This window comes from Carassius carassius, chromosome 49 (assembly GCF_963082965.1).
Source record: "Carassius carassius chromosome 49, fCarCar2.1, whole genome shotgun sequence".
Classification (NCBI taxonomy): Eukaryota; Metazoa; Chordata; class Actinopteri; order Cypriniformes; family Cyprinidae; genus Carassius; species Carassius carassius.
In genome coordinates, this window is record NC_081803.1 from 21,066,739 (window position 1) to 21,083,644 (window position 16,906).

The window sequence follows — 16,906 nt, forward strand, 5'->3', positions numbered from 1 at the left end:
AATAACAGAACGCATTTACTCTAATTTCAAGTCAAAATCATGTCATCGTGACAATTTAAAAACATGCAAGAAAGATGTTAAGTTGAAAAAAATAGGCTGTGTGACCATAACTCATATATGTCTATCAAATAAGTAATGAGCATATAGAGCGCAAGGGCTCAGATGTTTTACATTTTTTTATTTTTCTGGTTTGTGTGTTTAATTTGACAAATTCCCACTAAGATTATATATATATATATATATATAATAAAATAATAATTTGTAAAATAATTTAATATATCATATACAAAAATGTAAATACAAAAATTATTCAATACAACAAATATAAATAAATCTTTGAAAAGTTTAAATTGTTTACTTTGACAAATTCTCACTAAGAAAGAGATAAACCAATCAGAAAAGTAGATGGGGAAAAAAATGATGGTACAAACAGAAAATGACACAATTGTGTCAGCCTCACTCCCTATTTCACAATAAAATTTAAATAAGTTCTATTTTGTTTTTATAACTTAAATCAATGCAAGATAGCAGTTTTATAATGTAGTATTGTTGTCGTCTGCAATGCTCCATGGGAAATGAGATTAATTTTGCTGCAGGTTTGTCTTTTATTTAAATTTTCAAACATGTTTTTGCTTCAAAACAAAGTTTGTGGTGTTGTGATTCGTTCTGCTGCTTCCACTTTTATCTAAGCAAAGTGCTTTTTTTTTTTTTTTTACCAGCCGCAGATTGTTGATAAACACCCTCTTAAAGTCTGAGTAACGGGAGTCTGGCTTTCGGAATTCTTTGAAGTTTTCGAACCGTTTTTGGAATTTCCAAATATTCCGTTTCCTCTTTATCCCTGGTGGTTTTGGCGCACTTTTGCATACTTGCATTGCCGCGGTTTACTGGAGACGGCACTAAATGACTGTCTTGGAAACAGGGCCTCAAACGTGACCGCTGGTAACAACTGTCAAAGCAACACATAAACAGTCTTTCCATACTACACTTAACCCTGGGTTAATGCATTTTAACCTTATGTTAATGATGCTTTTAACGGTTCTTTAAGCAATGTTTCACACTTGTAATTTCAAAAAGGGATAAGCACCCTGAGTTATAAGACCCTTGACGGTGCAAATCCAATGGATTCTAGAATGTTACGGTGAGTTGTTTAGCAACAGATAACCAATCATTAACCAAACAGTGCTTGTCTATTTAATTATATAAATAATAATGTATTTTCTTTTGTGTGTTTGTTACAGTTTCTAAATCAAATTTCCAGAATGATAAGCACACTAAAATTTCATAAATATGTACATGAACCCAGAATTTACCAAAGTAACTATCTAAACCTGATTACCCAGAACTAAATAAGTACAAGCAGAACTTGTGTCATTTTAAACCAGTGTGGGTTTTCATTAAAAGATAATGATTTACTTAACTTCATGAGAAGCTATTCACTACATTAGAGAGAAGTATTAGTTCTACAGCTGCTCCATGGGTCTTTAAATGACTCAGAATATTAATTTAAGGTAAAAGAAATGAGATAAACCAGCTAATATTCTGCCAACAGCAATGGAGCGTAGCAAATGGATATCAACAATGTGTAATGTTCTAAAATCATGTCATGAGAGACAATTTCCCACACCCCACTAACTCTCCTGCAGCACACACAATGCTAATATAGTATAGCCATGAACATTAGTATTGACATTTTACTATTTTTCTGTAAAAAAATAAAATAAAATCTTTAGATAGTAATAATATATTTATTTATTAATCATAAAAATCATATTACAATAATAATTGTAACAAGTAACAAACACTGCAAACTTTTTTTAAATCACATTTTAAATTGCAAATGCTTTTTTCCCCAGAAGAATCTATTCAACTTGTCCCTGTAATAATAATAATAAATATATTTTTGTTCACACTTTGCTTAATTGTTCCAGTGAAAAAATAAAAGTAATATTTCTTATTATTCTAGAGTCATATACACACTCTTAAATGCTCGTCTTCTCACGCTTCTAACACGCTTCTGGTTACTGTCCAATCAGCACTATCACAACACAGATCCGATTCACGCTGCTCAGGGCTTAAATATCGCAACAACAACCAAACTCAAAACCTGTTTCAATAAAATATGAGTTGAGATGGAGCATTTAAGTGGGAAAGATGGTTTGCTCTTGGCTTGGAGCAGAAGGAAACATGTTTCAGATGTGCTAGAGGGACAGACCTTTAAGCTTCAATACAGACTGAATGAAATATGATGAAATTATTGATACTTATTGAAAAGTAATAGTACTTTCATAGTCAATACTATGAGGAAAGAAAACACAGTGATGCCAATCGTTCTACAGGATTGGTAATGCGGACTACTGTCACTGGCATCAAACTGAAAAATAATGTGCGCTTATTGCAAAAATTATGGATTTATCACAGAAGTGCTTTTTAATGTATGACTACCCATCGTTTTAATAGCCTTGATTCTGTATTTTTCCAATTAACTTTCCTCAGATTTTGAGAAAAATGGTCAAATGACTTACACATTACAAACTTTTGTTAATGGTACTTTTGTTGAAAATTGTTGAAATTATAGCCATGCATTGTAATAATTATGGAAAATTTATGGACAAATCACACAAATTAGAGTTTTAAATGCACTTTTTTTAGTAGCCTTGATTGCATATTTTTCAAATGTATTTTCTTCAGAATTGTAGAAAATTTTTCCAATGTACAATTGAAATGATATGATATGAATGGCAAAAAAATATGGACATGACTGCTCACTTTTTCAGTAGCCCTGATTATATATTTTACCAATTATGCCTCATTTTTGTCCAGAATTTGAGAAAATCAAATGACTTCAGCATTACAAACTTTTATTAGATGCCAAAAATATTTGCTAATCATAAAAAGGCAAAGGTACAAGATTGCACACTTAAATTGTGTTATGAGGAAATGATAATCATGATGCATTGTGAATTACCTAATCTAATGAAACAGTATAATGTAAAATGATTGACTTAAAGTCACTGATTATAAGTATATATTTAAAATGTAAATTATTTTAAATATTAAATGCATTACAAAATATGAAAGTCTAAATGTTTAATTTAAATATTAAATTAATAATTAAATATTATATAATGCATTTATAGATGGCTTCAATTTGGCTAATAAACTTAAGTCAATTATTTAAAAAATAAATAAATAGACGGTTGAATTAAAGTAGAAATCATACAGATTTGTTGCGTTTACTCGAAAGGTTTATCTGTTACATTAAAAATCAATTTCTCTATGGAGAAAATAAATGAGAACACGAATGAATGCTGCACTCTGGTGTTGACTACATGACCTTTAGGTACATATTATAGATATCAATATTAGTATAAAACATGTCTGTTGAGTCCAATCAGTTTTGGAGTAAACATCTTAAACCTTTAATCAAACATGGCTGCTTTAGCTTTAAACATCAAAATCCACCTTAGAGATCAGCGAGATCAATTTGTGCACTTCTAGGTCTCTCACCGCGCGAGATTGCTAATTTTATAAGCGCTACCGGTGATTGAAAGAGTGCTGGGATGTTGGCGGTCCTGCGTTTTCAAAAGCTTAGCATGAGTCTGCAGAGGATGCATTATTCACCGCGAGCACATCTCATCTTGCATCCTCTCCTACATCATTAGCTCTGAACAATAAACCTGTTCGCAGAGTAACAACCTCAGAGATGCTGGGACTAATCTAGTAATATTTATATCCCCATTTTAAACGAGCTCACCTGATTGTACTTGCTTCCAATACAAATTTATCATGGCTATACGCAAAAGGGGAAAGAAATTGATTTCATTTTTTTCCATGAGAGCTTCACAGGACATAAATATCACCCTACGGACTTCCTCGTGCTCCCTGATAATACATTATATGTTAAAGACAATTGGAGGAGGGAGCTAAATCTGATTATCTCGGATGATGATTGGGGAAAAATCTTTAAGATACAATAGATATCTAAAAGCTCAGCCATATGGAGATAATTTTGTTGGAAGCATGTTATTAGGGTTTTTATTTTTTTATTACACCAACACAGAAATGTTGCAAAGGGAGGGTGCTAATTGTTGGAGATTGTGTGTGGATAGGGAAGCTAACCATTATCATATTTTTTGGGAGTGTCAGAAATTAACCCAGATTTGAAAAGAGATTAAAATAATTTTGCAAGCTGTTCTTGAGGTGACGATCCCTTTTAATTGTCAATCTTTATATTTGGCTAATATTTCTTTTGATGGGTGGAACAACAAAGATAAGAAACTGATGTTAGTTCTTCCTGCAGCCAGTAAAAAAAAAAAAAAGTAATTACAAAGAAATGGCTAAAACCAGAGCCACCTTCAGTAGACGAATGGATTGACATATTACCAGAGGTGGAAAGTAACGAATTACATTTACTCGCGTTACTGTAATTGAGTAGCTTTTTTGTGTACTAATACTTTTTAAAGTATTTTTTTAAATCTGTAATTTTACTTTTACTTAAGTATATTTTGTTTAAAGTATTGTACTTCGCTACATTTTAAAACACATTAATTACTGAGTAAAAAAAAAAAAAAAAAAAATCGCTCCCTGGAAACTACGTCAGTAAATAATGGGCAGGAGGGCAAACTGGCGCTAAAATCACAAGAAAGATGCAGACGGATAAAACAGGCGTTAGTGGTGCAGACACCGCTGAAAACGAAACCCCGTCATATTCTGAAGTTGAACCCGAAGGAAATTAAGTGAACCCCTGGCCATATGTATGCTCTATTATGCAGTGTAAGCTGTACTTGCTTAGGAAGACCAAACTAGCAGCTTATAAAATCTCGACGAGACATCAACACTTCGCAAGAATGTAGAGGTAAGCTAAATAATTGCATCGTTGCATTGGTGGTTAAAATGAAGCTTTGACATTTTAGCAAGAGGTTTTGCACAAATTAGCCAAAAAGACAGTGGTGAGGAGTGTGCTATATATATCATCTGCGATAATATCATATTTTTTGTTTTAATGATGTGCGCGCTTATAGTGCGTTCTTTCACTGTGTGATTCAGTCTCCTAAAATGCATTTAGAATCATAGGCGCCGATACCGTGGAGCACCCACGGAAAATACCGAGCACCCACGGAAAATGAGCACCCACGTGTGCCAGTGCCAGACTGCCAGTAGGCTACATTTATTTAAAATTAAACATTGCAGTTGGCGCTATGAAGCGTCTGCCACACTGTGATTGGTTATGTTGTTGTCAGTGACAGTGACATAACCAGTCGCATGCATGTTCCATATCCTATCCACCAATCACAGCGTTTCTGAAAACGTCCCATCCCCCACTATACAGTGCCGTGCGAGTATGTAATCATGTAATGCTTTCCGTAATCACTAATCATTAATCAGACTAAAATGGACAGATTTGTTATAAAAAAAGCCAAACCTATTAATATTGATATATCGACATTATTTTACTGGATCTAGTGGCTTTGGCTTTTTGTGAATAAACGTCCAGTACTTTTTCTCTTTCAAAGTTAAATGGGAACATTTTTCTGCTCAAGTATAGGCCTATATACGGTTTAAAAGAGGAAAAACTAATGGACACAAAAGTAGCCTACTTTTGGACAGAATACGAGTTCTTTGTTAAATACATAAAATAAAAAAATATTTTTTTTAGCCTATATGAATAATGGATTCGAAACCTCAAAGAAAAGCCATGCCACTATCAAAAGAAACCTCGAAACATAAATGAGGTAGACATTCCCAGAAACTCATTATTTTAGTCGCAATATATCGGTTAATGGAAACGCTGTCCTTTCGCAATAGTCTTTTAATCAATATTTACAAAACATTAATTTCCCAAGAAGCTGAACGCATTAGCGGTTACGTGTCAGTTAAACTTTTCATCTCCAATCCTGTTTGTATTTTTGAGAAGTGACGCTGTTGTGTTTGTTTGTATCGGCCGCTGTCCATTAGCCTAAGGTTCTGAAATGCAATATTTTTTTAATAGCCTAGTCTATTTTTTTATTTTTTAAATGGCTTGCGCCCTTGAGCACCCACGGAGAAAAACATAAATCGGCGCCTATGTTTAGAATGATCACAAAATTGAAGATATAGGGGCAGAAAATTCACATATTTATATAATTTCATACATTAAATCAAAATCACACAAAGAATGCCGTCTTTTCCTCCAAAAATCATCATGAATATATACATACATACATATATATATAACAGTTCAGTAAACAAGTTAAATAAGTGACTTGCGTTTTAGACACCATATTGCCTTTTTTAGCTCTATTTCTACAACAGAAAATAATTCCAAACACAGCCACCAAAGCACAGTTTTGCGTCTCTGAGCAACGTGACAGTGTTTCGTTCCTGAATGAATCAACCGTTTAAATGATTCGGTTCAATCGCAATGACTCACTTATTAACAGTGACTTGCTGACACATAGTGGCCATTTTAATATCACATTTAAAGTATCTTTTGATTTTTTTAAATAATTAATTTCTTATAATTTCAAATGAGTATTCAACATTTTATGTTTAACATTATTCATGCATTTGTAACTGCAGGTTAAATGCATTCTTGTCCTGCACTAGTGTAATACATCTAAATGCCACTTCCAATGAATCTTCTGCATTTCCTCTGCATTAAAAGATGAGTTTGTTGATACTGATTTGCCTGGTAACAGCCCAAATGTTTTATTATTCTAAATAACTGATTCCTTTAATTAAAAACAACTAGTTTGAGATTAATAGACCTATACCAGGGGTGTCAAACTGGAGGGCAGTTCCTGGAGGGCCGTAGCCCTGCAGAGTTTAGTTCTAACCCTGCTCCAGCACACATATCATGTAGTTTTCAAATAAACCTAAATGATTAGATTAGCTGGATCAGGCGTGTTTAATTAGGGTTAGATCTAAACTGTGCAGGACTGTGGCCCTCCAGGAACTGAGTTTGACACCCTTGGCCTGTCCCATTTTTGACTCCCTCCCACTGTTAAAATGTAACTAAGTAATTTTTACTCTGAGTAAATTTTAAATGAGCTACTTTTTACTTTTACTTGAGTTGATTTTTAGACTGGTACTTTTACTTGTACTTAAGTAAAATTTCATTAATGTAATGGTACTTTTACTTGAGTAGAATATTTTTGTACTCTTTCCACCTCTGCATATTACACAAAACACTCGTAAAAATAAAGGTATTTCACGCTGCCATAGAAGAACCTTTTTGTCTAAATGGTTCCATTAAGAACCTTTTACATTTAAAGAACCTTTCTGTTTCACAAAAGGTTCTTTGTGGCGAAAGAAGGTTCTTCAGATTATAAAAAGGTAAGAAAGAGATGGTTCTTTGACTGAATGGTTCTTTGTGGAACCAAAAATTGGTTCTTCTATGGCGTCGCTGTGAAGAACCCTTTGAAGCACCTTTATTTTTAAGAGTGTATATATGTGATGGAAAAGCTTTCCTTTTCCTTGAGAACCCAGATAGAAGATTTTTGCTCAATATGGAAAACATGGACTTAATACAAAATTCGCTCTTCTTGGTTTTTAAGAACCACAAGTAGCTCCCCTTGTTCTTGTACATAGTTTCTGTCAAAATTAGGAAACTACAGAACATCTGTGTGAGCTTGAGTATTTCATTTCCATGATCATTGGCAGACATGATGGGTTGTAATGCTGTCTTTGTATTGACGTGCATGTTTTTGTTTTATAGAAAAGAGGCACGTCTGCCTCAATAAATGCATGTATTTTTCCTCTGAAATGAAAAAAAAGAAAAGTTATAAATGTTGCCACGGCAAATAACTGAAAAGTTTAGGTTCAAGTAATAAAAATTAGTAAACCTGAAACTAAAATTAATGAAAGTTATATACAAATATTAAATTAATAATAAATCAAAACCTAAATAAACTGCAAAGACACATAACATTTTTCTACACAATTAAAAATTTTAGCAATTAAAGCACATAAATTTACTAAAACTTATAAAAATAACCACATATGAATACTAAAATAACACAACTGACTAATGATAAAATGGGCTAAAATATTGCATGTTTACCTAATCACGATTCATTTGTTTTTTAACATTTCAAGTTGATTATTTACTGAAACAAACATTGCACAATTTGAAAGCCCATGTTTTAAGATGAATGGTTATGCATCGGCAGGATTAGTAATTACTGCATCAAGAAAACAAGTGAATCGTTTTAAATGGATCATGATACAAATAAAGATTAAGTGTTTGAAAAGCAATAGTAATCAGTGATACCATTTACTGTCTTTCTACTGTATTGTTAGTACATAAGACTCCTAGCCTTGTTATGAATGTTATGAACGATCAAATGGGCTAAATAATCCGTGCATCATGTTGGAGAGTTTTGCACTCACATTTTCTTCAAAAAATATACAAAGCTAGTACAAAACAGATTTCACTCCTCGAGTGCACTTTTGTAATCCTGATTATAACAGTCCTGTGGCAACATTTTTCTTTTGGGAGTTCATCTATTTATTTATCTGAGAGCACCAAGCGTTTCGGATCAGATTGATGGAGTCGCAGTCGGAGGGAGGGAATGTGAGATTGGAGCAATAAAAGTCAGAGTGAGAGATTAGATGGGCTTTGAAACACTTGGTTTCGATGGCTTCAATTTATCCAGCATACGTCTCGCCACAGACCCTGCTGCATAAGGAAGGGACGCGTTCTAGATGACTGAGTCATCGAGCAGCTAAACTGCAAATAGAACCATAAATATTCATTCATGCTGTTGTTTTTAATAACTTGACAAATGCAATGCACAAAAGCAATCATGACTGTATATTTCAAGCTAATAGCATTATGTATTGGCCTTAATTTGTTTTCTTTGGGAGGCTTTGAATTTTAATTTCTGCCAGCTTTATGTTTAATTAAAGGAATAGTTCACCTAGAAATGATAAAAGTCATTATTTATTCAACAAAAACAACTTACATTTGTACAGTGTCACTCTATGGAATATTTCCTGCTGAAAAGGCCGTCTTTAACCAGTCTTTCCTGATAATCTTACTGGGTTTAAGGTGGTTTTGTCAGCTCAAACAGCTGGTTAAGTTGGTCCAAAAGTAGCTGAAAACCAGTCTGACCAGACTAGAAGAGCAAACCAGATCACCCTGATCATGATGAGATGAAAAAGTTTTGACTGTTTAAAACTGAAATTTTCAGCAAATGATCAGTTAAATCTCAATTTGTTCCTCCAGTATGGCTTTCATTTCACTTGTTATCCAGATCACTAGTTATACTAACTACTTACATAGTCTGTATTGGAGCTTTACAATATGAATCAGTATCAAATCACTAGTCTAAAATCTGATGATTTTAGCTGGTTTAAGTTGGTCTTTCAGCTTTTGGGGATTTGGTTTAGTTCAAAAAGTGGCTGAAAAGTGGACAAAACCAGCTTACAGACCAGTCCAAGTGGACCAGAAGACCTGCAAACAAGATCATCACTGATCATAATGGGATGCATCATACTTTAATGTTTAAAATTTGAAATTAGAAGCAAATAATTATAACATTTTTGAGGCTTTCCTTTGACTTATTTGCCACACAAGATGTACTAAGTAACAGGACTATGATATAAGACCAGCAAACCATATCATCACTGATTATTATGGGATGCATATTGTCACTTCCTGTAAAAAATGCCAATCTTAAACCAGTTTGAACTTAAGTTTTCCAATTTAATGAGCTGGTTAAAGCTGGACTATCAGCTTGGGGAGCTGGTTTAGTTGGTCCAACAGTAGCTAAAAAACAGACTAATTAGAACAGACTGATTAGAAGGCCAGCAAATGAGATCACTGCTTATCGTGATGGGACACATTATATTTGAATGTTTAAAATTGAAATTTGCAGTAAATGATAAGTTACATTTTTTATTTGTTCCTTCAATATCTTGTTATACAGCAAACAAACAAGTTGTACTAACTACTTTATAGTCCTTGTTTGGAGCTCAATGATATGAATTGCTATCTAATCAGCAGTCTTAGCTAGTTTGCTGATGATCTTGGCTGTTTAAATTGGTCTCTCAGCTTGGGCAGCTAATTTAGTTGGTCAAAAAGTAGCTGAAGACCAGCTAACAGACCAGTCTGACCAGACTAGAAGACCAAACTAAATCATCATTGATTGTGATCATTGATCGTGAACATTTAAAATTTACATTTAATAATCAGTTAAATACTGATTTGTTCCTCCAACAAGGCTTTCATTTGCACACAAATTGTACTGACTACTAACTACAGTTTAAGTGTTGACCTTAGATGGTTTAAGTTAATCTCTCAGTTTGGGTAGCTGGTTTATTTGGTCCAAAAGTGGCTGAAAAGTGCCCAAAACCAGCCAACAGACTGACTTTTTGGAGATAAGCACTGTAAATTATTTTCAATTTTCAATATATGGCAAAGAGTAGCTTGAACCAATGTTGATATTGTTATCTCCTGCTCAAAAAGGCCATCTTAAACCAGTCTAAGCCAGTTGGCTGATGATCTTGGCCGGTTTAAGCTGGTCTCTCAGCTTGGGCAGCTGGTTTGATCAATCTGACCAAGCCAAAAGTTCACCACACCAGCTTGGGGAGGTTTAAGATGGGTTTTTTTTCAGCAGGCGGTCTTTGTGAAGAATGTAATCAAATCCTCACCCAGGTTTGATGAAGCCCTGCCCTCTGCGGCACGGTCCTTCAGGCCCTCTGCAATGTTGAGCTGTTGTTCATGGTACTGCCTTGCCCTCTCCAGGTCCTGCATGCATCGGGCAGCATGTCCCAGCCCCGCGTATGCCCTCATTTCGATGCTCTTCTCCTCAAGTTCCTGTGCAAGCTCCAGCACATGTGTGTGGTAGGACATGGCCTTGTCGAAGTTGCGGTGGTAGTGGTAAGCACTTCCCAGGTTGCTGTAGGCACGTGCCTCCTCGCGCTTGTTGCCGAGGCTCTTGGCGATGCTCAGGTGCTGTTCGTGGCACTGTACGGCATTGTCAAAGTCACCCATGGCGATGTAGACAGCTCCCATGTTGCCTAGCTCCCGAGCCTCAGAGAGCTGATCCTTGGACTGTTTGGCCAAAAGGACACACTGCTTGTGGCTGGCCAGAGCATTGGGATAGTCGCCGATGGCCGTGTACACGTGACCCAAGCTGCTGAGGGCTGAAGACGCTGCCTGTGGAGATGAATGAGAGAAGATGCATAAGCCATTGTATATATAAGTTAAAAAAGAGAAAATGGAATTGCTAAAATCTGATACGGTAAGCCTTGTTTGCTGTTGTGCACCAAAAATGGTTCCTCAAAACACTTCATTAAAGAAAATTGTTTCAAAATTGACTGATGCTGACGGGGTGTATCATATTTGTATGTGTAAATTAGAAATTTGTTGCAAAGAATTGCTAACATTTTGATTTGTTCCTCCCATAAGACGTAAATTTGAAAAGCTCTTTAAAAGAGCTTCATGGATGGATTTTGTTTCTGTGTTTACAACATCCGTGTGTCCCTCTGGTTGCAGTTTGTACATCTCACTCTCTGACAGGCACAATCACTGTGCTCAGTATTTAGGCCACACCCATGCTGAAGCAGCTTTTGTGGATAGTTTATGTCCTTCCTGTGAGGACATGGTTATCGCCACGTTGTGCTCGTGGCTTGCATTCTATTTTTAAATGGCAGTGAGTCATCTCAGCTGCTACCTATCTTGGCCCTTCTACTTCGGGGTGCGAAAACATGATAGATTTTCTGAGTGAGTTTGATAATGCAGATTCAGTGCGGACTTGATCTCTCATTCGGGGTTCACAATAAGGATGAGTTGTCTACCGCAACACTGGAGGGCTTATACTGCTATTGGACAAGCTGCATCCGCTCTACATACCATAGCTGTTCTGCAGGTGTTCAGACCAGGGTCTGCAAAAGGGTGGTCACAACCCAGAGCATGCAGGAACTACGCTCGGCAACTGAATATGCCCTCTGGGCGATAAAGGTCACGGCATAGGCTCTGGGGAGGACGAAGTCCACATTAGTGGATTGCCACCTGTGGCTCAACCTCTCAGAGATCTGGGATGCTGAGAACGTGTGCTTCCTCAACACCATGATTTCTCAGGTTGGTCTCTTGGTGACACCGTTGAAGAATTCTCCACAGTTAAGAAACGGAGGCATGCCTTGGCATAGGTCAGGCTCTACCCCTGCATCCCCAAAGCAGCAGCCTCCTTTTGTTCTTTGCCAGGGACTGCAACAGCCTGGGCTGGCAGTAAAGTCTGAACAACAGCCAGCCACTCGCAGGAAGGTGGCTCCCGCGTTTGACAGTGACTTCTTTGACAGACCTGGCAGACAGGATAGTGTGCACCCTTCTGTAATTTCTGCTTTGCAAAGCGGGTACATTGAATGTAGTTTCCCTGAGACTGTTGCCAAGGTGTCTGGATGCTTGGTTAAGCTCCCCAGCCCATTCTGCTCAGCTATGTGATTTAGTTTACCAGGCATCCGCCAAAAGTTAAGTGGCATTCTGTTACCTCAGTGCGATGCAAGAGTGCTGCTGTTTTTCAAGGGGAAGCTGTGTTCTTTCTGGATGCGACAAAGGGTGCGATAAAGCCTGTCCCCCATGCTGATATAAAAAAGGTTTTACAGCCCCTACTTCATTGTACCCAAGAAGGTTGATTGGCTCAGAACAATATTAGACATAAGGGAGCTGAGCCAGGCCCTTTACAAGCTCCTGTTCAGAATGCTAACCCTCAAACACTTGTTAATATGTGTTGGGTATCAAGATTGGTTTGCGACAATAGACCTGAAGGAAGCAAGCTTTCATGTCTCGATTTCCTGTCTCCTCGCATCTTCATGAAAGCCGTGGAGGTTGCCCTTGCCCCTCTTAAGGAAGTGGGCATTCATATTTGCATTCTTGATGACCGTGAGAGTTGGCTCACACCTCGCCTGCCATCTCTTAATGTAGAGCCAGCAGAGCCTCAGGTCTCCATGCACCACTCCCATTCCGGGCGATCTCAATTGTGTAGAGGTCTCCCTCTCTTGGCAGGCCAGGCTCTGGGATGAGTGGAGGCTTCACACCCAGCTGTTTTGGAGTTGATCTTGTCAGGCGCAAAATGATCTGTTGGCCTCACAAGAATCCACTCATTGCCCACTGTGGGCTCCCTGACTGAGGCCCCCTCGGCACAGACACACAGCTGGTCTACGCAAATATGCATTTTCCCCGGTGAGCCTAACTGCACAGACACTGTGCAAAGTCAGGGAGAACATGGAACAACTCTTGTTTATGCCACATTATTGGCCCAGCAAGACTGCTGTGGCAGTTGTGCTGTTGGCATCAGCTCATCCCTGGTGAATTTCCCTGAGAAGGGACCTTCTCTCCCAGGAGAAAAAACATGATCCTGCACCCGCGCCCAGATCTCTAGAACCTCCATGTTTGGTCTCTGGACACGACCAGGAGGGACTCAGAGGTTCACCTGCAGTGGTGAATATTATTATTTGTTCATATTCAAATAATGGCATTGTTTCATATGGTGCATTCAGATAATAATTTTTTGTGAATTACCACTCTGTGTGAATTGAGCTCAAAAAACACATCATCTTATCTTATCTGATAAGCATTCTACACATGCTGCTGACATAAACATCACTTTCTATTAACGAATAAAAATCTTATGTATACAACTATAACAGCACCTAAATTATACCTAACCCTAATTTTGTGATCTCTGCATAAACTGAGGATGATCAAATCAGTTTCATTATTCCTTTAACTCTGGTATAATTACTGATACACATGACCTCTTGTGGCATACACTTTATTTTCTATTAAACAGTGATTAGATAAGCAAACACAGCTCTTATCCTCAAAACATATGGCAAAGTTGTGTGATGTTACTGAATATCCTATTACACAACCATTGAGAATAGCATGTGGTGCAGAAAGCACTCTGCCATGTAATGTGTTGTGCTGCTGAGAACAAAACCTGTGAAGCCTCTCAAGTCAAAATCTTAGCAGAGACACTGATCTCTCACAAAATCCGTTAAAAATATGCTGAAGCCATTTCGAAATCTTTTTGCGGCAGGCACATGTTGAGATAGGACTCGAGAGACAAGGACTGTGTCCCATATTTACATACACGATGGGAAGCCCATTAGCTACAACCAACTTTCTTAAGCAGAATTAAAGTCGTCTAGAAGCAGCAAAGTCCATAGTCATCTTGGTGATATACGTAAGTATAAAAGCCCATTCACACCGAGAATGATAATGTTAGTCTAGTCTAGTGCAAGTTACACGAAAACTGTGAAAGCTATGAAATTAATCTCTTAGTTACAATGTTTCTGCATTTTGCTGATTATGATCAGAGAATTATTAAGCGCACACTTAGTGCTAGCTAATCTAAGCCCCTCTGATTGGCCATTGCATTCATAAGCTCAACAGAAACGTGTGATTAGCTAATGCTCAATGCTGTAAAAAAACAACGTGCAAAAAGCAACCTACTGTAATCATGCAGGGCCATTTTTGCCCCAATATCTTGAATTTTGCATCATTTTTTTTTCATTTTGGTGCCATTTTTCCCACAAGCCCCCTGTTAATTTCCAACCATGATGTGCAATGGTGAATCGATCTGAGGAAGACCAGGAACATGAACCAGGAACTCTAAACTAACCTTGTTGAAACTGCAGAGATGAGAGGGAGTGCTTATCTGTCACACCTGATGTATTTCAGTGAGGAAGCCTTCCAGAACGCTTTACCTGCTGAGACTAAGTCATAATCTCTCTCACACACACACACACACACACACACACACTGCTCAGACACTAGCTCTCTTCCAAAAACCAGTGAGCTGCTAACCTAGACTGCATTTAAAACAACTTAAACCACACAGAAGCTGTTCCACAAGTTGTCGTTTTGGCAGAATTCACGGATGCATTCTTTGCAGAGAGAGCAAACTAAGAATGCATCACAATAAAAGTGGCTGTTTGGAATAGCAACATAACATGCTACTATTACTATTACTTCTTTAGCATAGTATGCAAACGGCAGATTAGGAAAAAATATATAAAATTAAATGTAAAATAGATTTTACATTTCATTCCAATTTCAAATAGTATAGCTAAAACCATTGACTAGTTAAAAAATGGACCATTTTAGCTACTATTTGCATGTTCTGTGCAGTATCAAGTTTATTAGATTACCGTTCCATTAGCAAAGCACCATAAAACATCAAACTCTGTCCATTTCAGTTAGCATGCAGCCTATATAGACAGCAGACAGCAGTGCAGCTCACTAGATTCTGGAACAGAACTTGTATTACACAATCACTTGACAAACAACAAAAGACAGAAGGTCCAACTTCGGCCTTGACGCTACATCAATCAAACTATAAACAACGATTAAAACGCAACCACATGTTCGGCGCTGATATCAGCTCTATTTAGGGAGTAACAGTGATGACCGCTGTCTCGATGAAGTGCTGGGACGGATGCCCTGATAGAGCAGAAGGTAAAACGCTTGATTTCAGGGCACATGGACAAAAGACAAACCTGGAGGGGTTCGTCCAGCCCAAGGCCTTCAGTTTCTCAGTGCCGCCTGGAACCAATTACCTCCAGCCATAAAAACGTCCAGCAGTTTGCCTGAGTTTAAAGGCTCCGGGACATGTTACACGGTGAGGCAATTGCCTTCCATCAGAAAACAGGGCCTCTTATGATCACAGATATACTATCGGGCCCAGCGTGGCCACGTGTGTCCTGTTTGAAGCCACAGCTTCATTTCGGGTCAGTTCTGGATCTAAAGATGATGGGATTGTCGAGGAAGCTCCCTTTTCAGGAATCAGTTAAACATAGTCAATCATTACACTCGTTTTTGTGTCTTTTAGTCGATGTCAACAACTCTGAGGTCATCGATATATTAGGGCTGCTCAATTATTGCAAAAATCATAATCATGATTATTTTGGTCAATATTGTAATCACAATTATGATGGAGCCATATGACCAAAATTTTATATGAGTGATTTATTTAAAATATAGTGATAAATATCAAATATCTGTTTCCTGTAAATAAGGTTGACATCTACATTGCAGAGGCCAGCGGAATTTCAAACAAACAAAAAAAGTCCTCAAAATTATTTAAATTATTAAACTGTCAAATACAACAGAATAAAAAGATACAAATGAAACAAACTGTGCTTTAATTGTTTTTTTATGCAAGTATCAAGCAGTATGATTATTTCATTAATTCACTATACTATTTAATGTCTCATTTCAGTTTTAGTTTGGCTCTGATGTGTATATATTGCAGTTTATATGTTTATATAGCCGCACGGATCCAAATTACCATTACATGCGTATTTTCATTCTCAACTCTTTATGTTCATTTATAAAATGACAAATGAAAGTATATATGAAAAATCACTAAGTGCAACATTTTGACACATTTTTGAGCTATAAGATGACTTGACATGTCCGAGTTGTGTTCCGCCTGTGGGCTTAGGCTATATCTCTTCCTGAGGAGCAGCGCAAGTTCTCTTTCACGCTTTTAAAAACATGAATAAATATACTTCAATAAATCAAGAACGTACCATTTTGCAAATGTCACGTAACATGATTTGACTGATTTGACTTTGAAATTGGGCTTTTATGCATGAACGAAATCGCAGTGCTGCAAAAGGGGGCGGAATGGGGCGCAATAATCGTTTTATCTCGATTATTGTATTTTCATAATTGTTGGAGGCCAAAATCGAAATCGAATAGTTTTTTTTCCGATTAATTGCACAGTCCTACGATATATGCTAGTGTAAAGGAAACATACAAAAAATATAAACCCAATTTCATTTTTAGGGTGTTTCCAATGCTTTCCTCTATGTTACAAGACATGAAGTGAGGCTGCACTGTAATGTAGAATAAAAAACACTGGCTTTATAGAGTAAATATGTCATTATACACACACAAAAAACTGGGCTGTTA

The 16,906-nt window shown here is 37.0% G+C and overlaps 1 protein-coding gene across 3 annotated transcripts in view; it reads right to left on the reverse strand.

The window, feature by feature from the left end:
• The window catches only part of LOC132132242 (tetratricopeptide repeat protein 28-like), a 254,837-nt gene that overhangs the window by 47,504 nt on the left and 190,427 nt on the right, over nucleotides 1-16,906 (reverse strand). For all 3 annotated transcript variants that reach the window (XM_059544582.1, XM_059544581.1, XM_059544583.1), the window contains one exon: nucleotides 10,636-11,143. In XM_059544582.1, the coding sequence (XP_059400565.1) occupies nucleotides 10,636-11,143 (508 nt within the window). The remainder of the gene's footprint in view (nucleotides 1-10,635; nucleotides 11,144-16,906) is intronic.